The sequence below is a fragment of the Thalia democratica genome, chromosome 2, assembly GCF_965202585.1.
Source record: "Thalia democratica chromosome 2, ktThaDemo2.hap1.1, whole genome shotgun sequence".
Lineage (NCBI taxonomy): Eukaryota > Metazoa > Chordata > Thaliacea > Salpida > Salpidae > Thalia > Thalia democratica.
Window position 1 is genome coordinate 60,447,254 of NC_139166.1, and position 25,813 is coordinate 60,473,066.

The window sequence follows — 25,813 nt, forward strand, 5'->3', positions numbered from 1 at the left end:
CTGTCAAGTAGCTCTTAGTTTGAATAATTGTTTTTGTAAATGATTTTATCATTATAGAATTTGCTTTTAACGTGCTTCGTTATATGAAAAATTATACTTAAAGTTCAAAAGTCTGCAGAATATAAACTTTTTTTGCTATTTGCTTAAAAGCAAGTTAATATGCGTTTTGTTTACTGGATTTTAAACAGTTGACTTCAAATACAATTTATCAAACTCACTTTACAATAGTTGTAAACACTATTCTAATTGTTAAAAAATTATTTTAAAAAGACTCTCATTTGAATTATCATATTTTTTAAAAGCATTTCTAAATACTTTAATTTTTGTATGTCTTTTCAAAAACACATAATTGTATATAAAATTTGCAGTTATAGTAATTTACAATCCGTAAGTTAATTAAAACATAAAATTGCAACGGATATTGTTTTTTTTTTAATTTTAAGAGAAAAAAATCTTCGAAAAAAAAAAAAAAAAAGCAAATGTGTTACTGCCTTTTACTTTAGAATGTTTTTTTTCAAGACAACACCTGTAAAAACATAATGTCATTTGTAGTAAGAGGAAGTTTTAAAGATTGTAAGCTCCGTTTTTTACAGATATTGTATAGTATTTAAGTGCTTCATAAGACAGACTATTTTAAATATTAGTTAAAAAAATATAAATTTTTTTTAAACTTAATTTTAAACTAAATTAGACTGAGTAAGTATAAAACCTTTTAATTTAAATGTAGTTTTTACAGTTTGTTTAAAATAAATGTTGTTTAGTTGACTTCAATCCTAAACTTTTCTGATTTTAGACAAAAACTATAACTATTTATTAACAGTTCTGCTTATTTAATAAAGAAAATAGATCGCGATTTTATAATTTACTTTGTTCTGTGAAGCGACTAATAAAACTATCTAAATTTTGTTTTAAAAGTTTGAATAAGTTTAGACTAAAAATTTATGTTTTGATTGTCTCAGTTAGTGTGTAAAAAATTTAGTGTGTTTTGATTTCATCTGATTGATACAAGTTATACATTTTACCATAAATTTATACTAACAAACAAAAAAACTTTAAACAATTGAATTTTATTTTCACACACCAGTCTTTAAGAACTTCAGGAAACTAACTTGTTTAATAAATATTTTTGATATTTCAATTTTGAATAAAACTTTTTGCTTGTAAATAACAAATTTATTTAACATTATTTTAGTTTTAACAATTGATTAATTAATAAACAAAAAAAGTATATTTCAATTCTGAAGTTTAACTTTGTTTTTAAAAACGTATGTTACAGTTTGATTACAAATAATAAATTATCATTCGAGGACACTTCAAATAAAATTTGTATTTTGATTTTTATAATTAAAAAACCTCTAAGCAATAAAATTTATAAATAACTAAAATAATCTAAGAAAATTTATTTTGTTGAATTTTAAGTTTTGTTGAAATTCATTTAAGTTTTCAAATACAAAGCTTTATTCGTTTTTAAATACGAAGTAGTTTTATTGAAAAATTATTTTCAAGTTCGTTTGAATTTAATGTGACAGGAGAGAATAGTTACGTCACAAATAAAATTAAAAAAGGCATATTTTTGTCTACAAAATTACTTACTTCTTCATTAGTTAGCTTTTTACACTTGTAAGAAAACATATACTTTGAATTTAATTTTTGAAATATTTTCAATCGAAGTATATTTTTTATTAGTTATTATTTTATTGTTAGTTTTATTTTTGCTAGATGTTATGCTCTTTTACTTGTTCTGTATATGTTTAAATTTTTATTTTATTGTTTTTATTTAGGCTAGTTGTTTATTGTCAAAAAATACTTTTATAGTACTTGTATTTATTTTTTTTTAATTGCCCTAAACGTATCAGTCTGTAAACTCACAAACTTAATTATGATAGTTAATGTTATTTTACAAAAAATTAAATTTTTACTCGTAATAAAAACTAAATCAAAATAAAGTTCTCACACATTGAATATAAATGTAAGAATTTTATTTTGAAGGCTTACTTGATTAGACAAAAAATTTTATCTCAAATTTATATATTTTAAAGTAGAAACTGCAAGAACATAAGCAACTAAACTTCTAACAAAGTATACAAAACTGATGATTTTTATTGTTTACTTAGCTTAACTTATTGCGAAGCTTCTTAACATTTTATAAATTTATAAACAGCTACTTATACAAAATTTCATTTAAAATTAAATATGTTTGAAGCAAAGAAGTTTTACTATTACACTTTGGTAATTTATCACTAAATTTACAAACTACTATAAATGATTTAAAAAACTCTTTATCAAGGATGATAATGCAAGAACTTTTATTTTAATTAGTTCTTGGTCTTTATTTTTGAAGTATTCACAAATTTTAAATCAAAAAGTTTTCGTTGATTGTGCTTTTGGCTTTCGAAAATTATAGATTAGTGTCTGTCAAACAATACTTGAATGAGACAATTAGTCATGTCGATTGACATAAAAGAATTTTTTTCTTTCTAAGATAGTTAAAAAACTTTTTTTATTTATCTTCTCTCAATGAAACTGAATTTAATACGATGACAAGATACGTTCAAAAAGTGCAGCACTAGAGCTATGTTTTTTTTCTGAAATCTTTTTTTTGTCTTAATTTTTGATTTTAAGATAAAATTTTGATTTCATATGATATAGTTTATTATTAATTCTAGTTTTTTGTTACAGTTTTGGTCATAACTTTAATTTGTAAATAATGAAAACCATACTACAATTTCTAGCTACGTTGTGCATACTTGGTAAGTTAACTTTTTATGCAATAACGTTTTTAGTTTAGAATTTCACTTACATTCATAATAATTTTTTTTTTACTTAACTGATTTTAATTTTTGATTAAAAATTGTGTTACATTGTAAGTGTTTATATTTTAATTTTACTAAGGTTCAAACATTACATATTCCTCAAAAAGTACGCAAAAAACTTTTGTTGCTTAGTATTTTCTTTTTTAAATATCAGTTACTAGTTTATCTTATTTGCTAGCAAAATTAAAACAAAATTTACAACATAACTCTTGTTTATTATGCAAAATTACAGTTTAACATCAAAAATTATTGTATTTATAAAAGTTTTTAAATCGTCATTAAAGAACATTAGTGCACACTTATGACAAAACCACGATTTAAAAATAGTGTTTTGGTAAAATGAAGAATTCTATTTATTTTAAGAAACCATAACTCAAAAACTTTTCATGTTCTTTTCAAATGACCAAATAAAATAAGAAACACAATAACAAACAGTTTTTCTGATTTTTATTAAATAACTTGAAAAGCTTATAAATGTAAGCTAAATACGTCATAATCTTTTTTTGTTTTGTAAAAATAAAAGTTTAAATCTAAACTCTTGGAAATCTAGTTAGCCTTTAAACTTAAGTAAAACACAATATGCATTTTAGTTTGCTTCTTACTACAAATGATATCATGTTTTTACAGGTGTTGCTTTGTCGAAAAGACATTCTAAAGTAAAAGGCGGCAATGGGTTAGTTTTATTTTTATAAAATGTTTCTTGAACACTCAAAAAAGAGGTTTTATTAAAGTATTCGTAGCTTTTTTGAATTTTTGTAAGTAAGGTACTGTAAACTATCAAAACAATATTTAAGTCTTCATTGATACATTTATTGAAGCTTCACATAAATTCTTATTTTTTCTTCAATTTAAGAAGTGTGCATAAGATTGATAATGATTTACTTTTATCATTTAACAAATAACTTTTTTTGTGTTCGAAAATTTGTTTGTACTTTAGTTCTTAAATTTTCGTCTATGTGTAAACAACTTTCTCTATTAAAAGTAAAATCGGTGTTAAAAGTGCTACCAAAACGTGCTTTTAAAAATGTAGTAGTTGTTTATTTTGTAAAACCTAGTAATTACAACAAACAATAACTCACTTTTAAGTAAATATCAAAAAAGTTTTTCTTGCTAACATTTTCATACTTTTAACATGTTTTTCACATAACAAAGCACGCTATAACTGAATTTTTACAATAAGGTTATTTATTTGGCAAACATATTTTCAAAGAACATTTTACAAGCACTTAAATGAAAAAAACTTCAGCATAATTTAAATTTTCCTTAGCGTCAAAGAGTCTTGATAAATGCAATTGATTATAAAAATGAATGGAAAACAATGCTTATTAATTAATTTGATATATGATCGGTATATTTGTTATCTAAAACATACTCCAAATACACAGCTTATTCAGTTTGTTCAAACGGTGACTACAGTTAAATTATACTTCCGAAAGTTTAATATTTTGCTTAGTTAACTGTTATTAAGAAACAGTACAAGCAATTTTTTGACCTCTTTAAAAGAAAACATTTTAATTGTAGAAATTCTATTAACGATTTGTTTCTTTAAGTTGTTATTAAATCCGACAATAATTCTAAACTTATTTCAGGTTCCAACCAACACAGCAAAAGTCTTCGTCAAATGAGAGTACGTATTTTACTCTTTTTTTTAATATATTTTATGTAAAATTTTGAAAAAATTAAATCACACTAACTTAAGTTGAATTTTACAGACTAATAGTTTAACAAAAGTCTGATAGGTATTTAGTAACGAAATGAAAAGTTAAAGTTTATGGTTTACATAAACAAAATTGTAAAACAATTATTTTACTTGTAATTGAATATATTTAATTCCTAAAAATCGTCAATTTTATCGTATGTTGTAATGTACGATCTGTAATAATTTGTAATAAATTTTTAATGGGTGTGCTAAATTTAACTAGATATCTAAAATAGTATTATGTTAGTGCTAAAAGTTAATAAAAGTTATTGTATAAATAAGTTATAAATAAAGTGTTTTATAAAGTATTCCTATACCACGAAAAATTGTTCAAACGTGTTAAAAATAAGTAAAAGTTAATTATAACTTTTCTCGTTTAAATCAAGTCTTCAACTTTTATACTATAATTAGTATAGAATCAAAATATTAGAACACAACAGAGAATATTTCGAATTTTATTATGTTTTCTAGGCGGTAAACTGACTATTTTGAAACACATGAAAGATTTAGAGGTAGTCTCTGACGAAAGTGCGACTTTTAAATGTTATATTACAACAAAAAATTTTGAAAAGAATGTTGAATATCAGTGGTTAGTTTTGTTTTTAAACTTAATTATTAAATGGATGTTGGTTAACAAACAACTTTTAATAAAAAATAATTCATTTATTTCCGTAACTCTAATGATTTGAATTGAAAATGTATAAATGTAAATGGTGTAATATTAAACATGCCTAACACAAAAATAAGAATTAAGCAAATTACAACTTTTTATGAAGTTACAGCAAGTTTTAGGCAAAAAATACATTTTTAAATTATAAACATGGTTTATTGTAATTAATTTTGAATACCTACTACTTTATTCTCGAAAAACAAAAGTTAAGATAATAATAAATAAGTCAGGACTTTAACTATTCTAGTACGGTTACTTTAGAATTCTTAATAAAATGTTATTTTTCTTAACTTTTCTTGAACTTTATTTTAAAGAATTATTTTTCTATATACGTTTTACAAAATTAGTAATTAACAAGCTTTACCTATGTACTCAAACAGACTTAAAAGCTTTATTATAAGTTTAAAAAGTAAAAAAAAAACATTATAAAGTTAACAAAGTTATTACAAAAGTTTAAAAGTTGTAATAAGATATGTATGATACCTACACAAAGCCGGTCATTAAATTGCTGAGTTTAAATAAATAATGTTAGTAAGCATAAATCATTTACCTTGACATATCAAAACACCATTAACTTTTAAAGCATTAAAACATTATTGAGCTTTTACTTAAGCTTGATGTTTCTACTTTATTGTATAGTAAATAACATAGAATAAGAAATCGTTGTACACCTAACGTAAAATAACAAAATCGTAAATTAAAGCTTAAAAATAATAAAATATATTAACACGATAAAGAAACTTTTCTTTTAAATAGATTAACATACTTCGATCATAGCTTTAGTAATACAAAAATAATTTGTACCTATAAAATTAAGTTTAGTTATTTAACTGTAACTTTTATTTAATTATATTTTCTAAAATAGAAAGTTTAGAGTTTTTGAATGGAGATACATAACTAAGAAATTCACAAAAACATAAGAAAGCACTTATTTGCATATTAGTTGTTCGGTGTAAACGCAGCTCACTTAACAAGATTAAAATTTGCTCAGTTACACTAGCTTAAACGATAGTTTATGTATTCTAACTTCAAAGAAGTATCACGAACTATTTAAAGCTCGAATTTTAAAGTACTTTTTTTTTTTTAATTTAAGTTGATTCCGCTTAATTAGTAACAATAAACAAACTTTTTCAATTTAATTAATTGACATTAAGTAAACAAATTGCAATGTATTTTTAATTATGCATATTCTAACTTTTGTGATTGTATGAAAAAAGTTTATAGTTGTTTAAAGCTCAAAAAGTTCTTAGAATGCAAGTGATAATTTTTTTATTTAACAAAATCTAAAAATAAATAAAATCATTGAAGAAAATTAGTTATAACTAAAAAAACGTTAAATTTGTTTAGATATAATGAAATTTAGTTGAATTTATTTCAATAACATAACTATTACGTAAAAATGTTCTTTTATAACAGGTGCATACTTTGAATAATATCATATATGTGAAAAACTATAATATGATGAAAAACTGTCTTTTAAAATGCTTTCATCTTTTAATATAGATTTTCAGCATTAACTGCATCTAAACAAAAACTATAAAATTTATGAAATATATTTCTAGGTATTTCAACAAAAAAAGGTTAAACCCACGCGAGGACGGTAGAATAACAATAGAAACGAAATCCTGGGGATCCAAACTAAAAATAAATAATGTTTACACTTCAGATTCAGGGTCTTACAAATGTGTAGCAACTAATAACAATGACAGGGTTGAATTAAGTGCATCTTTGATAGTTTCCTTTCGTAAGTAAAAACTCAAAGTGTTATTTGTAAATGTTTTTAATATGTTAGCAGTTATCTTGTAAGCAAAATCTTTAAAGTACTTATCAAAATACAGATTGAGAAAAGTTTTAAACTATTTAGAGAAAAATAAATGTTTTAAGCATTTATATGTAAGCCTAAAAGCGTAAAAAATACATAAAAGTATTTTTCTAAAGTAGATACAGTTTTTTAAACGCTTCTAGTTTATATTTTCAATTAGTTTAAGTTAAATTTCACTTAGTAGAGTAATACATTTTATTCTAAGTTTTTAAACAATGTAATTTAAGCCAAGTTCTCTTTACAGAAAAGCCCCCTGAGCACAGTGAAGAAGATCAACCCATAATGTTAGTTCAAAGACTAGTTAAACTATTATTAAATAACAAAACATTTAAACAGGTAAGCACACTTGTTAACGCCTGTAAAAGCATCATATACTCTTTTTTTCAGGTTTCAACAAGATGCGCAATGCGTTGAATATAACGGAAATGTTTGTGCAGATTATTTAGGAAATACAAACATTTATGTAGACCCAGATGCTAATATTCAGCTCCAAGAAGTTACAATGCTTGCAGCTAAATCTAAATTAGGTTTGTTTAAACTATCATAAAGTACCTGTCAAAATTACCGTTCCATGAACAGTGAAACTTATTTTTTAAGCAATGTAATCTATTTAAACAACTTTTCAAAACAACATCGTAAAAGACCTCCCAAACTTTATATAATCTTTTAATTTGTTTACATTTTGTAATCGCCGTTAAAAATGACGCATTTTTTCGGAAACAATTTTGTTTAAAATTTAGTCAATTTTAATTCTAAGCAAAAAGTAAGTAATTTTTATCAATGTAATGGACATTTGAAGTTTTCATAGACAGTTGAAAAATTTTCATGATCTGATTATCTTTTTTCGAGTTCACTTTCTTTTTACTTTAATAGTTGTTTATCTTATTGAATTTACTTTTACAGATGCATTGAAAATTAACTTTAATCCAGTTTGTAGAGAACTTTTGATGCCTGCTTATTGTTCTTTCATGTTTCCAACTTGCATAAAACACAAAGAGCAAATTTTACCAGTTTACTTATGTAGAGAAGACTGCGTGTCAGTAAAGAGAAATTACTGCAATTTTGACGAACTTGTCGACAGAGAAGGACTTGTATACTCATACTTAAAGGTATATTACATAAATCGGACTACAAAAAGTCTAAGGACACTTAAAATTGATTTATAAAAAATTGCTTTTCTTAATCTTCGCCTATACTAATTAACAAAAAATAAATATTTTAGCTATTAATTTTCCTTCACACTACCTTTGATGCTATAAAAGCACTTTATGAGTTAGCATTGAGTTTATGCTTATTTAATTTTTAGAAAATGATGTCTACAGTTGATTGCTCTCTGTTACCAACTTCATATAATTCTACTTGTAAAACAATTCAAGTGTCATTTTCCGAAGAAACATATGTAGAAAAAGACGATTGCTACAATGAATTTGACAATGGAAAATCTTACAACGGATTTGCAAGTACTACCGAATCTGGTTTAAAATGCATGGAATGGAACGGAAATAACGAGGTTTGAATAGTAAAATATTTACATTCAGTATATTTTAAGTGCAATCTTTTTAATTCGATATAATTTAAAAACTAAACTTGATTTTCATTGTTTTTTATGTAGTTATAAGTATTTCAGTTTTTCAGAGTATTTAACAAAACAATAATATATATCATTAATATTGACTTAGAGTGGAAAATTTAGCAACAACTATTGTAGAAATACTGACGGTATAGCGAGCAAGCCTTGGTGTTATGTTGACAAACAAAATAAAATTCCTCAATCCTGCAAAATCAACACTTGTGGTAAATCCATTTGATTTATTTAATTTACAAAAATTCTACTTTTTTTTTAAATAAATAATTTTTAGAGCTTGACAACGACAACATGTTGCCGATGTTTGTAAAACTTTGTGTTTTGACAATTTGTTTATTTGTGGTTGTCGTGGTGATGGTACTTGGGTCGAAGTTTGTACGGCGACGCAACAGAAATAAAGCAAAATTCGCTCAGAATTACTTTAAACGATCTAACAGTCACAAACCTTTGATGTCTTACAACGAAAATAAAAGTCACGCTAAAAACTATAGTGAGGTAACAAAATACATTTAAATATACTTCAAAAACCTTAATTATAACTCTATTCAAAAACCTTAACTATTAAAGCACTAATGTATAGTTTTCTCAGGTCAACATACCTGTAGTGAAAAAATCAGCTGTAAAGGTTTCCGGAAGTGTTTTGGGATTTGGTTCATATGGTTCTGTCCATTTAGTTGAAGTAAAGGAAGACAAAATAAAGAAGCAGTTTAAAGAAAAAGTAAACTTCATTAAACTGTATCAGGCGTTTTAACTATAAAGAAAAAAGTTTAAATTTATCGTTTTCTTTAACTCATCATCATAAACTATAAAATTTGTCAGAAAAAAGCTTCCTAAGCTCTAAATTTCAGAATTTGAAAATTTTTACCTAAACTGCAAACTCAGCTGTACTATAACTATTTATTTTGTTTACGTCATATATTAAGAACATCTGCTCGGCACGACTTTGATTAATGTGTTAAATATTTGTTAAACAGATTACAGTTGTTTGTATTTCTTGTATTTCCAAAAACTTAAAAGTAGTTACAAGAAATTTTTCAAGCAAAATATCGAATTATCAAAGACTTAATGGTCTTAAATGCGACTAAGTTACTTAATTTTATAGTAAATATTATTAAAAAGTGTTGTTATTTTTTTTTTCTTCTTTAATGTTATATTATTACAAAACACTACCTTTATCTTAAATTGTACGCTTTGTTATATCTATACGAAGCAAATATTCATTAAATATTATAAAAATCAAACTTTAATTGAAGCTTACTACCATGATAAATATACAGTTTTTATAAACCAAACTAGTTATCTAGATAATTTCTTAAATCTTTTTTTAACTTATTATAATTATATCTGTTTACCAAACTATAAATAAAACATAACTGAAAATGTTTTCATATCAAAACAAATAAACATATTTAGATGCCAAATGGTGTTATTATACATCATTTGTGACAAACATACCCTCATAGTTGTAAGTTGAAATAGTTCAACAAACACATTTTTCTTCATTCTTAAAAGTTTTGTGACACATTTTATAATGCTTAAATTAATACAAGATGAGATTTATGTAAAACTATTAGCTTAGTTTAAAAATAAATTATGTTTAGAATGAAAAACTTAAGCTTTATAAATAAGTGTGTTTGAATATATCTAAGCAGCAAAGGTTTATGTATTAGTTTTTAATTACTTATTTTAAATAGTATTTTATTTAATCATATGTAAACACTTTAGTTTAATATTTGAAGTTTTTACAGCTAGCTTCAGTCCAAGTCAAAAACTACGGAGAACTTTGCAATAGCCAACAGCAATGCTTATTGAAAATATTAAGACAAAAATCAACTATTATCCATCCGAATGTAACAATACTTGTTGTGAGTTTGAAGCTTTTATACTTTACATGAGTAGCATTTGCGAATAGAAAAACTTGTTTATAAAGAGTTAATTTTTTAACGGATTTTTTAACAAAAGAAAAAAAGTCGTGCATTGAATGTTTTACAATGCTTACTGAATGGGTCATTTTAACTACTCATAAAAGCATATTGAGTGTTTGAAGTCTGAATTAATTCTACTCAAGTTTAAGTACTTGACGGCGACTCTGAGATTTTTGTTAGTAGATTACCGTCGCATTGTTTAATTATATCGCGGAAACTAAGATGCTGAAAAGCTTTTAAAGATAGCTTTAACCGGAGAAAGTTGTTGTTGTTATTTTTGTTTTAACCAAGTATCATTTCTGCTAAAAATATTGAACTATTTTATAAACTGTTTTTTATCTATTTTCATAAAATCGATCAATTTAGAAAAACAAACTTAGTTTAGAACGTTCATTAATTCAAAGTAAAATATTTATATAAATAGTTCGACAACTTTTACAAAACTGTTTAATGAAACACTTAATTTTGGAATTAATTCTATAAGTTCACTGCCAAACAGTAATAAAATCAATTGTCTAGTTAATTATTTTGAAACTTCTTTTTCTAACATTAGAAAGCTAAAACATAAATAAATAAAAAATTATAAGTTTATAAAAGTTTACTGCGTTTTTCTGAACTAACATATTAACACAGGTCGACAAATTTCTTATTTAATAAAAATTCACACAACAACAAGCTCTATACTAGATTATATATATTGTAATTTTTTCAATAGATAGTAAAATAAAACTTATATCTATTCAAAAAGAAAAACATTAAAAATGTTAACAAAATATACTTAACAGGCAATAGTAAAAGAAGTTGATAAATTAACGGAAATTTACGAGTATGGAAATGGTTTACATCTTTCATTTTATTTGTCATCTACAATTTCATGTGAATTTGATTCATTGATGAATATCCTTAAACAAGTAAGAATACATAGAGTTTGAAATAAAACTATAAAATAGTTTATTATGCCCAAACTAACGAATTAAACTTATATAAAAATTTAGTGTTTTTTTATTTAACTTAATAGTTTTACTGTATAATATTTATTTTTAAACCAAATTGATTAAATAAAAAGATTTAAAGAATAGAAAACTAGATCATTAATAGCTTAAAAACTTAAAGCTTTACAATTTTAGATTTCAAAAGGCATGGCATACTTAGAATCAAAAGGTTTTGTGCACAAAGATTTAGCAGCTAGAAATATTGTGATGACTGACATAAACCAAATAAAAATTATCAACTTTAGTTTGAGACGAATTGTAGATAAAGATTGTTATTTTTGTGTGAAAAATTATGATATTCCCATGCCAGTAAGGTTAGTTAAAATGTTTAACAAAGTTTTAAGGCTTGATAAATTAAAGTTTAATATATATAAAAAAAGCGAAAACAACTTTTTAAGGAACTGAAAGCTTATTCACTAAACATATGCTAGTCATTTTTCACTCTACTGCAGATAAGATATTCCTTTTTGATATTTATTGATTTAATATTAGCTCTAGAACACTTGGTTTTCTTAACTGCAAACTGTAGCTGAATTAGTTTGTTGTTTATTGATTTTGTTAATTGTTAGCAATATACTAGACTTTAGAACTTATTATTTAAAAGCTTTAAACTAGCTTTAACTTTCTGTCATTCACAAGGTTTGTAAAGCTTAATCGGTTATTGATTTTACTTTTAATATAAACGCTTCTTTTTATATATCCATTGTAACGTATTTTTAAAGATTTTAATCTGAAATAGTAATAAAATATTACATTGTTTAATACTTCCATATAAAATAGATACAGTTTCAAAAACTAGCTCAGTATTTAATACTTTACAGATGGATGTCACCTGAAACACTGATATCTAGTTCACATTTTTCATCAAAAAGTGATGTTTGGTCATTTGGTGTGCTCATATGGGAACTTTTTACTTATTCCACCCAGTTCACACCACTACCGTACTCCCATTTAATAGACGAAGAAGTTGTTATTAACATAGTAAGGGGTCAATTACTAGCGTGTCCACAAAAATGTCCTGAATATCTTTTCTGCTTAATGCAAAAGTGCTGGACAAGGAACATACTTCAAAGGCCTACATTTAAGGTTTGTTTATAAATAAGAAATAGTTTTAAAGCACTAAAAGCAATTAACTTTACTTTTAAAACAAAATTTCCTAAAATTTTCAGGAAATTGAAACTTTTCTGTGCGGTCCAATGATTCAAAATAGTCAAGTCGACCGACAATTCAACTTGAGGTTAGATATTGTTTTCCTTTCAACTTAAAAATACGCACAGAAATGTTTCAAATAGTTAATTAATTTCGTAAATATTTAGTTGGGTCTTTTGGATTAATATTTTTTTTAATTATTTTAATCTACAGTTTGTTTGTGAAAGCATTAAATAATTTTTTACACAATTTTAATTAATAGTAGTTTTTTCTCATTTGAACACTATTGTTTTTGTTTTTAGTACATATTTTTCTAGTAAAACTTTTGTTTAGCTCTAAGTTTTAGAAATTATAGTAGTTTAAATAGATTATTCACATTAAACTAAGTTGTTATAGGGGTTAAATTGTTTTTCAATATAACGTGAAGATATACTATAACGTATAAATAAACTGAAACACATATTCCATTTATAAATATAAATAATTAAAACAGTTATGGATTACCATCATACAGCTCCATAGATTTTCAAGAAGATCAAAACAAATTGCTACCTTCTCCGAATGGAACATTGCTGATCACTTGAGTAATGGATTGATTGATATAGACTGACCGTTGGTTGTAACTGAAAGTGATTTTTATAAGAGAAGAACGATGAGATGAGAACACACTAAATTTAAAATAAAAGTGATTTTAAAAGTAATTTAAATGTTTTTTTTTTATCTATTGTCATGAAAAATTTTGATTTAAATTCTTCTGATACCTTATATGTATAAATTGATATTTGTTCTGAATAATTTTGTTTTAGTTAAGCTGTAGTACACAACAGTCATTAATTTACCTATTTTAACTAATTGAAATGTGTAAATTTAATTTATAAGTACTTTTGGAACAAAAGCATATTTTTACAACAAATTTTTCATTTCTTTTTTCTAACTTTGAGTGTAAGTTTCTTTATTGAAAACCCATCTGTAAATAGTAATTAATCTAAAACAAGAAGTTTGTTGTAGTTTATTAATGTTAGCTTTACAATAATTGAATTAAGATTTACTCTAAAAAAGATATATAACGGTTGTAGCAATTTATAAGAGTTTAAAAAAACATTTGAGTAGTAATTTTAAATCTTACTAAAGAAAACTATGATAATAGTTTTATCAGTTTTGCCAATTATATTTACAAGCCAAAATCCTACACAATTTTTAAGTTTTACAATGAATATTTAATCTAAGAAGTATAATTTTATACTCAAATTATTTTTAGTTCTTTTCATAATACTTTTAGTCTTTAAAACAAATGTTTTTAGCATTCAAGATAATTTTTTGTATTATTTTTATTTGTAGTGTTTCAACTGTTCCTCTCTTTTTGTAAAAGACTAATTAATTAAATTAAAGTCAAAGTGAAAAAAATCTCCCAATAGTAATGTTAAACATTTGCAGCATGAAATTGATAACAATATTAGTAAGAAGATATACTCACGCTATAAATGTGTGAAAATATTACGCTTCATGTAAAACTTTTAATTTATATTTAACTCATTGCTTAAACTTGTTACTTTTTAAACCTTAAAAAATGTAAGTTGTTTGTTTATTTTAAAATTTAACAAACTCATTAAGTTAATCTTTAACCTATGTTTTTAGAATGCTTTTAGTTATTTTAGATGTTTAAAGTTTTAGATAATACGTTATCATACTAAAGATATGTTAAATTCTTATACAATATTAAAAAACAATTATACTAGCAATTCTTAAGAAAATACATAAAGCTAAATGCACTTTCAAAATTTGTAATATAACAGTTTTATAAACAAAAACTTATTTGCACAATTTTTTTTTTCGATAAATTATTTATTTAAACATACTTACGTCTTTAGAAAGAAATTACACACCACAATGTTTATAATTTTGTAGTATTCAGCAATAAGAAGATTAATTGAGTTTGCTACGAGTTTACGTTTATTAATGTGGTTGAGAGTTGTTGTACAGTTTGTGCGCATATCTGTTAATGAACTATATGATTTTTCTGAACGTGATAAGATGGTTTTACTTTTTTAATAAAACTAAGTCAAATATTTTTTGATAAATGCGTTTTTTAGATTAAAAAGCTGAGGTAAAGGAAATTTAATTTAAAGTACTTAAGACGTTAATGATTGTAAGCTTTTCAAATAATTTAGACAAATAACGACTTTAAGAATTATTATGTTATCAATAGTAAAGTATTTAGTTTTACATATTTAATAACAAAAAAATCTAATATTGAGATAATATTAATAAAATACATTTAATTATATATTTAGAAAAAGTCAATTACTTTAAAATTTTGTGTTTTCTTTTATGTGTTTAATTAATTTATGCTGAGATGAAGTTCACTCAGTTATTTGCAACGAACAAAAATTAAAAACACTACCTAAGGTATTTTAAATAACTTAAAATTGCATATCTAAAGATTATTTTTGATTCTAAAACGATAACAGTTCTAATGTAGAGATAAAAAAAACAACAAATTTTGAGTTTTACTAATGCTTATAAATAATAATAAACAAAATATACGCACAAAACTTACTTAATTTTAACTTTTAATATGTACTTTTATCTTTACAACTGGCTAACTTTTGTACATTTAAATATAAATAAAAAAACGACTGCAAAGACTTTGAAAAACTTTTTACACATATTAAACAAAGAAATCAATGATTACTAAATAATTCCTTTGGTCAATCAAATGTATTTATGGTCTCAGATAAAATGAAAGTAATTTCATAATTGAGATCATTAAGTTCAAAATCGTACAAAAATTTTAATTTACCTGGAATGGCCATTAAAAACTAATTTATCATAGAAGGTTTAATTTTATGTAGGTAAATATAAATTACCTGCTAATTTTGAAGATAATTAAAATCGATTTTTATAATAGTCATTCAAAAGGTACTGTAAATAGTAAAACAAGCTCAGTCGTATACAGCTAAAATTAATTAGTTAGTAATATTTTTTAAACATTGATAGAAATTATTAGTCAAACATAAGTAAATAAATATAAATGATTAGTTACAACAAAAACGATGTAAGATACTACAGAATCAATTATTAATTAACTATCAAACATTTTTTGATGCTACCTAAAACAGACTTATGTTAAAACCTAAAAGTCATAAAATCAAGTTTTATCACCGTGAAACTACATTTTACGGTGGATAATTAAAGAATCTACGAATGTCATAAAATTTTAATTGCAACCGTAAATTATAAGTTTTCCATAGCAGAAATTAGATTTTGTTTTAAATCTTAAACTGTTAATTATTTTTTTACAACAGTATAAACAACTTTGCGCTAATAGTTTTTTTTTATCTACAATGGTATTTTACTGGTTAAAAATAAAACTTTAAAGATTAGTTTGAACAATATCCTTTTTTATTTTAAAGTTTAATTTAGTTTTTTATTATAAAATTTATGCAAGTAATGCCTTGAATTGATAATTTCACTAGATTTTAAGGTTCACAATTTACTTTGCTTTGTAATTTTTATATTCAATTTTATACACATGTATAAAAAACTTTTGATATTAAAATCAATGAAATATAAAAGCTTGTTTACAAAAAGATAATTTAAAAGGCATAAAAAAATTAGAGCTTTTAAAGACTTGACATTAAAGTTTCGAAGTTTGCTAAACGTGAAGCAAAATAAAAACATTTTTATGACTAAGATCATCGTGTGACCTAAATAGAGTTTACGAAAATCAAAACGAATTTTACGTTTGATTTTACGCATCTTAAATTTCATATGACTACTCTGTTTTAGATGTTTTAATGTTTTTGGGATTTAGGGTTTAAACCTGTGGAAACAGGTAAATCAGTGTGAACATATTTGTATTTTGTGCGCAAACATTTTTTTGAGGTATAATAGTATTTTTTGTTGACGTTTGTTTTGTCTTTTTCTATGTAAAAAAAGCTAATTATAACGTAAACTATGATATTTTACAACATTATTCACGTATTCAAAAAGCTTTACGAATAACTCAAAATAAAAGTTTAAATATTTTTTCAATTCCATTCAACACGGTCAATAAGAAAGATTATCTTATCTTAGCTGTGAAAATATGTCAGTATATTTCACAACTGACAAAACATATATGTTTTGCACTACACAATTACACGTATTTGATTTTATTACTTGTAATATACCTTATTACTTAATGATTTATTTTGTTTCTACTTACTTTTTAAGTATAGTTTTTTGTAATCTTTTTTTTGAAAAAAAAAACATACTTTTAGCATATCTATTAACATTTTTTAAGCATAAAACTGCTTAATCGATATAAGATTTGTAGTACACTAATTACATCATCGATGTTTGCAACAGATTTATAAAATTTGTAACAATTATTCTGACAAACTCTTATATGGACGTTTAGCCTAACAAAAAGAAAGAAATAGATGTATAAACCTAGCTTTTCTACGCAATAATAGTTATTTAACCATGCATGAGTGTTTACATTGTAGAATGGAAGTAAGTTTTGGAATAAAAAGTTAGAAAATGATAAAATTTATTTAGATATTTTAAACAAGCAGCTTTATAGTTTTTTTAATAGCAACTAACTTTAACTTTTTTATCAAAAAATTAATTGATTTTAAAACTTTACTTAGAAAGAACGCATAAAAATTTTTAAAAAGCAATTTTTTTGTTCTACTATTATAATTTTTTTTTTGTTTGGTAGCACACAAAATTGATTCAATTTTGTTGTCAAAGTTTTAAAAGTTTCACACATTTTGAAATTTTTGAACAAAAAACAAAAACATACGTGCCCATCTGTTAATAAACGTTCGTTGTACTTTAGCCTATTTATTTTACAGCTAAAAAACGTGTTAGTCTGGGCGAAATGTAAAGTTCAATACTTTTGTTTGTAAATACGTAAGATATCATGTTTTGTGTTTATAATTTTACTTCGTTACGTTTATGATAAAATAAGTACGTAGATATTAGGTTTTTTTTATACAAGTCATAACGATTAATTAAAATTAAAAAAATACATAAGGGTTTTAAAAAATTTGAAAACTTGTTGACAATAAAATCTTAACGTTTGTTGTTATTTATTTTATTATATATTGTTGTATTTGTAACTCAACTATCAGTTTATAAAAAGTTTACAGTAAAAATAAAAATGATGTTTTCATTACATATTTAATAGTTTTGAAAAAGTATTAGTTTTTTAAAGTTTTGCGTAAAATAAAAGTTTATTTCTTAAAATGGTCTTTTTAACAATGTACCACAGTACGAAACTTTATTTAAATTTAATCATTAAAAATTTGCATAAGTTAATTAAGAGAATTATTATACATTCAAATTATGACCACGCACGAAGTTAAACATGTTTTATTTGTAAAAACTAATTAAATTTTTGCTTAGTTTTATTTAAAGCTTTAATATTTAAAAGTTCAGTGTTGAATTATGAATACAAAATTAAATATTTTGGTAGGCAGTTGCAATCTATTTTTACAAATTTTATGATTTGGTAATCGTATCTTTAAAAAAAATCCCAATAAGTTAGACTAGCTATAAGAAAATGTTAGCTCATTGTTTTTAGTTCAAAATGAAAAAATAAAGTAAAGGTGTACTGATGATAGAAAAATATTAAGATAATTAAATTAAAATGTTTATTGATACGAAACAAAAAAACTTTAAGAATAATAAATGTTATTGAATGACAGAAATGTAATTAAAGTTGACATTTTAAACGAGTGAAAATTACCAGGTCACAACCAAATTTATTAAAATTTCTTTTTAAAAATGCTCATTAAAATACAAAAACGTTAATTATATCATCATAAACTTAAACAAAAAATTTTCACAGTGCCGCGTTATACCATGAATTAAAAATTTTGTAAGCGAGAAATTACAAATATATTCTCAAAAAGAAAAAATATATATGTTTTAAGTAAAAGTTAATTTTACTTAAATTCTGTTTATTGCCTAAAAATTATGAAAAAAAAACTCTCAATAGATAATGTAAGCTGATTGTGCATGATTAAAACATTAAATTCAACATGTTTCACCCATTCAAAACTTTTCAGAGGGTTAGAAAACGTGTTTTTATCACGTTTAATCATTAAATGACTATTTTAATTATGTCATACAAACCTTAAAAACTTTAACTACAAGACATTGAATAAAAAAAAGTAACAGTTTTTCAACTAATCGAATAAGTTAATATTTGATTTGTATACCTAAGACATTAATGCTTTATCGATTGAAGTATAGAATATAGTATATTTAGTACATAAATATTTTTACTTTGATTAGTAAGTATAATTCTAAAACTTTTTTTTTATTAAATCCGTTTTTTTTTGTAAATAACTAACTAAAAAAAGGTTTAAACTTAAACTTTTACACGACTACAAATCATGAAATTCTTGAAAACAATCTGATTTAAATGCAGCCAAAGTTTTGTTTATAAATTTAATTTTGTATTGTTATTCTGAAATAAGTTGGCAAGTTGTGTATAGTTGGTTTACAAAACAAAATATAAACTTAAACTTAGTTTTGCAACTGTCAACTATTTAATTAAAGCAATGTCTTATTGTGTATGCTTTAACTAAGCTATGTAAAATATGTTTGAATTTCATGATTGCATAAAAGCAATTAGATTTTTTACCTATAATAATTTTAATAACTAAATAGTAAAAATAAGTATTTTGATAAAATTTAAAATATCTTATACGTTTGTAACAAGTTTATCTATAATATAAATTTCCAAAAAATAAATGTTAGTTTTAGTTTAATACTATCGTTTAACTTTTCTTTCTGCTAAAATATTATAAAATAGTCTTAATGGATAGTTTAGGTTTTAAACTTAATACTTTAAATAAACCTAAAAAATATCAAACACACTTAAAATAAATTTGTTTATTTTTATATTGCTTTGATTTGTTTAACCGCAATGTTTAATTAAAACCATACTCTTTAATATAATACACGCTTTACTCGTACTAATAAACTAAATTATAGTAGGCTTAAACTGTAATTGTTTTTTGTAACAAATCGTACAAACTTACAAGTATTGTTCCTCTCAATTAAAATAAACAATGTTAGTTTACAATAGTACACTTTAGAAACAGTTTTTTTTATTAAGTGACTTTCTTTTAATACATCTTAACAGAAAGGTTCCATTGTAACAAATACTATGTTATAGTTTAGTTTAAGGTAGGTTGTTAAAATACTAATGTCAGCATGTCTAACATAAATAAAGATTATTATATGAATAAAACTTTAGAAAAATTATTCTATAAACAAAGTCATAAAAAAAGTTTAAATTTTGTATAGTTTTAAAAAAAGAAAATAAAATCTTATCTTATATCTAAAATATCAGTATTGTTTAAAATTTAAACTAAATTAATAGGGAATTTAATTAAACTTAATTTATTTGTTCAAGTTTTTTATTATTGTAGTTAGAACGTTCAGGGTTATATTTTTTGTTTTTATTTCTTAAGTATAACCGATTGTTTTGTCCAGAACAATAAAATAAATAGTCCACATCTGCTAATAAAAATTAAATTGCATTTGTAACCTTTTTATGTTTGAAGTTAAAACGTGTTGAATTAATTGTTGTACGCCCATTTGTTAAAATAAAAAACCAAAATAATTTTAAGTTTAGCTTTTTTGTTTTTAGCGTTACGTAAAACGTTTCAAATATTCTTTTTATAAAACTAGGATTTTTAAACAAGTAAAAATATAGTTTGTAAACAAAACAATTGTTTTTTTCTTCTGAAATAAGTTGGCAAGTTTGTAAACTTAGTTTACGAAGCATGAAAAAAACATAAACTTGGTATTGCAACTGTCAACTATTTAATTAAAGCTATCTCTTATTGTACATGCTTTAACTATGATATGTAAAATATGTTAGTTTTTTGTGTTTTTTTATAAAGCAAAAGAGTTAAAAGTATTAAAGTTAAAAACAGAAGTGTTATTTTTTTTATGTATTATAAAACTATAATACTCATACTTTATATGTATTAAAGTAAAGTTTAAAAACTCAAACAACTTTTTTAAGTTGTATATCTACCTAAACAGGTTAAAAATTTAGATAAAAGAAAAAAACAAAACACATATTCACAAAATAAACTAGGATTGTATAGATTTATTATTTTCTGATATATTGAATACGCACGGCTAACTAAAATTTTTAAACAATTTTACTATAAGCTAATTCTACTTAAAGTTATTAAATTTTGATTGAATTGATTTTTTTATAAAAGAAAAAAAAACATTTATTCTATTTAAAACTATATCAAGTATTTTATTATTAAACGATTTAGTTTCATACGGTAGGTCTCTAAACCTTCAATTTTTTTAGCTAAGTATTTGCTCTAAATAAATAATTTAGTGCTAGTAGTTATTACTAGTAAACTTAGATAAAAAGGAGATTATAGCTAAAATAAAGATAAAATTATTCTTTAACATAGCAAAACGGAAAGAAATAATTACAAATAATGTAAATGTTTAATATTTATAAAATTCTTGGCTTTGTTACACCAACATATGCTACTATTAAGCATTATACTCACCTTTTATTACATAAAAAAATCAAAGTTTTTCATTTGTTTTGAATTTTGTTTCATTCTAACGTGCCACTGTTATACAAATTTAAGCTGCATTAAAGCCACAACATATTTTGAGATTAGAACTCATTGTGGCAATGTTTCTAAAAAATTTGAAAAGCCGTTAAATCATTTTGCTAAGAGTTCGTCTAAAAGTCGTCTAAAAGTTAAAACTGCTTTTGCCTAAAGAAATTTTTAAGGTTTTGTTTACTTGTGTTGTTACCAATGTTATTTTAGATGTTTACTTATTTTTAGAGCAAGTTGTAAAACTTTGTTGTTTTAAATAGTATTTACAAAGTTTACAAATCAATTATTCGAATAAGTTTTTACCAAAAATCAAAAGTAAAATAAAAATCGAAATAAAACATTCACATCACTTGTAACACTTATGTTGTTTTTCATAGCGTACTGCCTTATTGAATTCATAAAACTTTGTAGTAATTTTAGAAGCAATAACAGCTTTTCGGTACGAATTTGATTAATTTGTGTTTTTCTATTTACTCTGCAATTAAAAAGTTTCACTTTTCCAAAAACTTCAAGTGATATCGCGCAAATGTAGCTTTAATTAATGTATCGCTTCAACAAACTATATATACATATCAATAATCTAAAACGATTAAAAATTAATAATTATTTGATATATACTTTCGAAAATAAGTTATTTTTGGTTATAACTTAGCCTATAGTACATTTTACATAAATGTTTTAACAAATTGTGTTAAAAAATGAATTGAAATATTAAATACTATGTTTCAAAAAAACCTATGTTATTTAAAAAGAATAAAAAAAATTTGATTTTTTAAGTTAACAATACTTTGATTAAATTTTGTTTTGGTAAAATCAAGTTTTACAGTTCAATGTTGATACTAAACATGTTTAAGATAAGCTTTTTTTAATTAAAACTGTCAAAATTGTTTAGTTATTTTATTTATTTACAATTTTCTTTATGACAAACTTTATAAGAAAATAAATTAAAAACATAGAAAAAATTTTAATCACCTGTTCTTTTTTTGATCCATTTTAAAATAAATAATCACAGCTGTTTTGAAATTATTAATTTTTCAAAGAGTAAGAATTAAAATATTAAAATACTTTGTTAAGTAAATAAAATGATACTAATTAAGTTTAAAAAGTTCGTATAAGTTTAAAATGTTTAAAAGAGCTACATGACTGCTAATACACTTTAATAAAAACATTTTAAAAGTGTTTTAACTGCTTTACATAAACGATGAATAAAAATTTTTTAAATAATTAGATTTAATTGTGTTTAGGACAACTGGTAACCTCTAAATATTTCAAAAAGAAAAAGTTTCAGATAAACAACTTTAGCTTAAATTGATTAACTATTGTTTAAAAAAATTTCATTAACTTTAGTATCTTTAAATAATAATGTATTTTATAAGCATTTATCTTAGATGTTCTAGATTGTAATTACAACTTTTGAATTCTTCATATTGTTTGTTATGTAATTACAAGCATCTTGTGATTTGATTTTTTTAATTATGTTTTCTTGTTGGTATTTTCAAGGAGATGTAAAACTAAACCCACTTTGAATAGTTTTAATGTACAAAGTTTGTTGTTTACGAAAAGGGATATTTCAAACTTTTGTTAAAGTAAGCTTTTCATCTTTTACTTTCTATTTATTAACGTCAGTTACTTTGTATGAATGTAAACAGTTTAGCTTTTAAGATAGTACGTCGAAAACTGATGGAAGATGAAAGACTGTAGTTAATACATAATGTAAGCTTTACATAGTCCTTTTTTTAAATTAATACATACACTGACCAATTTTTTATTTATATTTAATTTAAAACTGTATAAAATAAAATAAAAAACATCTTTTATACAAAAATAATTTGTTTTAGAGAAGTAAATCTAGTTAACGCCCAGTATACCACATTTTATTTTTATGACATTTATTGTTATAATTAATCTTACATGCCTAAATTTCTGTACATAGTTTAAGGCAAACACATAACAAAACATATCTTACTAGTCTTACAATTGAGTAAAACAACTTCTCAAAAAATTTAAATATAGTTATCTTTTGTACAAATAGTTGGACAAATTATATTGCTACACCAAGTAGTTAGAAAAAAACATACACATACAAGAGTATTTCGAACAAACTTATATATTGTTAATAGTTTTACGATGATCAATAAAATCGTACAGGCCTTAAAAGGGACGTTTATAAATATTTAAAAAATGAAATAACAAAATTTTCTTATTTGCTTTTGAAATATTACATAAATTAAATCAAAAGTTAGTTTTGCTAGAAATGACACTAAACTATTTTTTATTCATAACAGTAAAACTTTCCTACTTAAAAGATATTGTTAATGTTTTTATATACATAAACAACATACTGACACATTTTTGCGGTAAGGTATATGCAAGGAGTATATATAGTAAAAATTATGTTGTTACTTAAAAGCGATCATAAGAATTTTTTGTGTTTTGTTCAATATATCATAAATTTTAAGCAGTGATAATTCAGCAACAGATAATAAGCATTTATCATTACAAAGTCAAGCTTATCAATTAACACAACAACTAGGTGTACTAACTTCATTTATTACTTAATTAGCTTAATTGATTTTGTGAACTTGATAATGTGTTAATTTGATGAAATAATTCAATTTAACCAAGAAAACACATCAAAATTTTATTAAGTTTTTAGGTGTCAGAGAATTTTTTTATTTTATGTTATAATTGTGACAGTATTAAACAAGTTTCTTAAACAATATTTTTATAATTATAAACCAAATAAAAAAAGCAAGTTCAATAATATAATAAACTTACTAAAGTTTCATGTTAAATTAGTTAGATATTTTCAAAAAATAAAAATTGAGACGAAGTTTTGTATTTTATTTAACGTAGATGTCAGCAAACTGCAGCCCGCGAAAAAAAACAATGAAATTACACTAACTATCGTGATTTATGAAATAAAGAACAATAAAAAAGAGATATTGGATACAACTTACGGAAAAATCAAAACTTGTACAAGTTTTTCTCGTATCTGTCTATAACTACTATAACTGCGGCCAACGAGTGTTTTTTTAATTGAGTTCACAATTCCTTTTGAAACCTGAAACTGATTATACGGTAACGAAATTTGTTTTTAAGTCTTGTGTGAATTTAACTAGACAAACGAGAAATAATAATTCACAACATAGACGAAGGCAACTTTTAGTTTGCAAATTTATTCATTCCTCTTTTAGTTGACTTTTTACACTTGTAAGAATACTTACTGGTGAAAATAATTTTAAGCATCTTTTTATTTGTTGACACTTTGATTAGGTTATTAATATGCTAGTAGTTTTTTAATTCAAATTGTAAACTAAATTTTTGTAATTTGTTAATAAATATCAGCTTTTTAAATAGCAGTTGAGCAGTTCTAGATACTTTCTGAAAAATATCTACCTAAATTCTAATTAGTTTTACTTTGTTATTGAACTTTCATAAAGTTCAACACATAAAATTAGACTTGTGCCCGTAAAGAAGTTAATAAGAACAAAAAACCATCTCCTAAAAGTGAAAACGAAAAATTTATTTTCACCAGTCTTGTATATTTAGCTTTTTAAGAAGCAAAAGACAAAATTTAAAGATTATACTTAAGTTATTTGCTATATATTGATGTTAGAACTTTTTATATTCCTTAAGTTATAGTATCTCGTTGTAAATTTTTATTTTACTATATTACTATTTTCTAAATTTAAATTTCCAAACCTGATCTACGAATTTAAACTGTTTAACTAACAATCGCAACTTTACTTACATATTTTGGAGTAAGTTTATTTTTGTTTATAAGCTTGTATTAACACAAACTTGAAAAGTATAATTACAAAAAATCATACGATGGTTTTACATGTTTATTGCATACTTTAGTTCAAATCAATTTCGGACAACAGTCCTTCTTCAGTGAACTTTAAACTAACAGAATTAAAACACATTCATACAACTAAGTAAATAAAAGTGAAAAAATATGTTATGACGTAGTAATTCAAAACTATGTTTATAACCAAATTTTCAAAAACGAGAAGATTTTTTACATTATATTGATATTTTTGTATGTAAAAGTAAATCCAAATGAAATAAATATAAAAAGAAACACTTTACCGATATAAACTTTAAATTAAAAAATATCTTACTAAGAAGTATTAAATGTAAGTGATTGTTAATAAATAATTACTGCTATCGGTAAAATAAAAACAAAACTATTTTCTTAAACAATACTTATAGTAATTACTAAAACCTATATTAATAAGAAACAGTATCTTACAAACTTTTTATCTTAAAGAAATAGTGTTATCGATGAAAAAAAATAACTATTTTGAAACAAAACCTTACTAAAACAATAATATAAAAATTAAATGAAGAATTAAATTAAATTTTTTTTACATCAAATTATTTTTCCTAATATATTTGTTTTTAAGTAAACATTTTATTAAATAAACAAACGATTAAAAACTATTCTGAAACAAAAAATTATTCTTAGTAAAACTATCCTATTAAAAATCGGTTGTTGTAAAGTTATTGGTTTTATAAGTATGCTATCATCTATAAAAAGGCA

At 23.2% G+C, this 25,813-nt stretch overlaps 1 protein-coding gene across 1 annotated transcript; it reads left to right on the plus strand.

The window, feature by feature from the left end:
* The first annotated feature begins 2,707 nt into the window (after positions 1-2,707).
* Positions 2,708-13,239, plus strand: LOC145828817 (tyrosine-protein kinase transmembrane receptor ROR2-like). Its single transcript, XM_082936571.1, has 15 exons — positions 2,708-2,750; positions 3,441-3,486; positions 6,745-6,926; positions 7,249-7,288; positions 7,392-7,531; positions 7,908-8,113; positions 8,311-8,514; positions 8,684-8,798; positions 8,864-9,084; positions 9,179-9,307; positions 11,300-11,425; positions 11,642-11,820; positions 12,328-12,592; positions 12,676-12,743; positions 13,149-13,239. Exons 1-15 carry the CDS (start codon positions 2,708-2,710, stop codon positions 13,237-13,239), a joined length of 2,055 nt encoding a protein of 684 aa, XP_082792697.1.
* The last annotated feature ends 12,574 nt before the right edge of the window (positions 13,240-25,813 follow it).

Excerpts from the sequence above, each read along its gene's own strand:
- LOC145828817 (XM_082936571.1), top strand. The coding sequence starts at position 2,708 with ATGAAAACCATACTACAATTTCTAGCTACGTTGTGCATACTTG. Across the intron at positions 3,487-6,744 it reads AAAGTAAAAGGCGGCAATGG|GTATTTCAACAAAAAAAGGT; the intron begins GTTAGTTTTATT and ends ATATATTTCTAG. Across the intron at positions 12,744-13,148 it reads GACCGACAATTCAACTTGAG|TTATGGATTACCATCATACA; the intron begins GTTAGATATTGT and ends TAATTAAAACAG.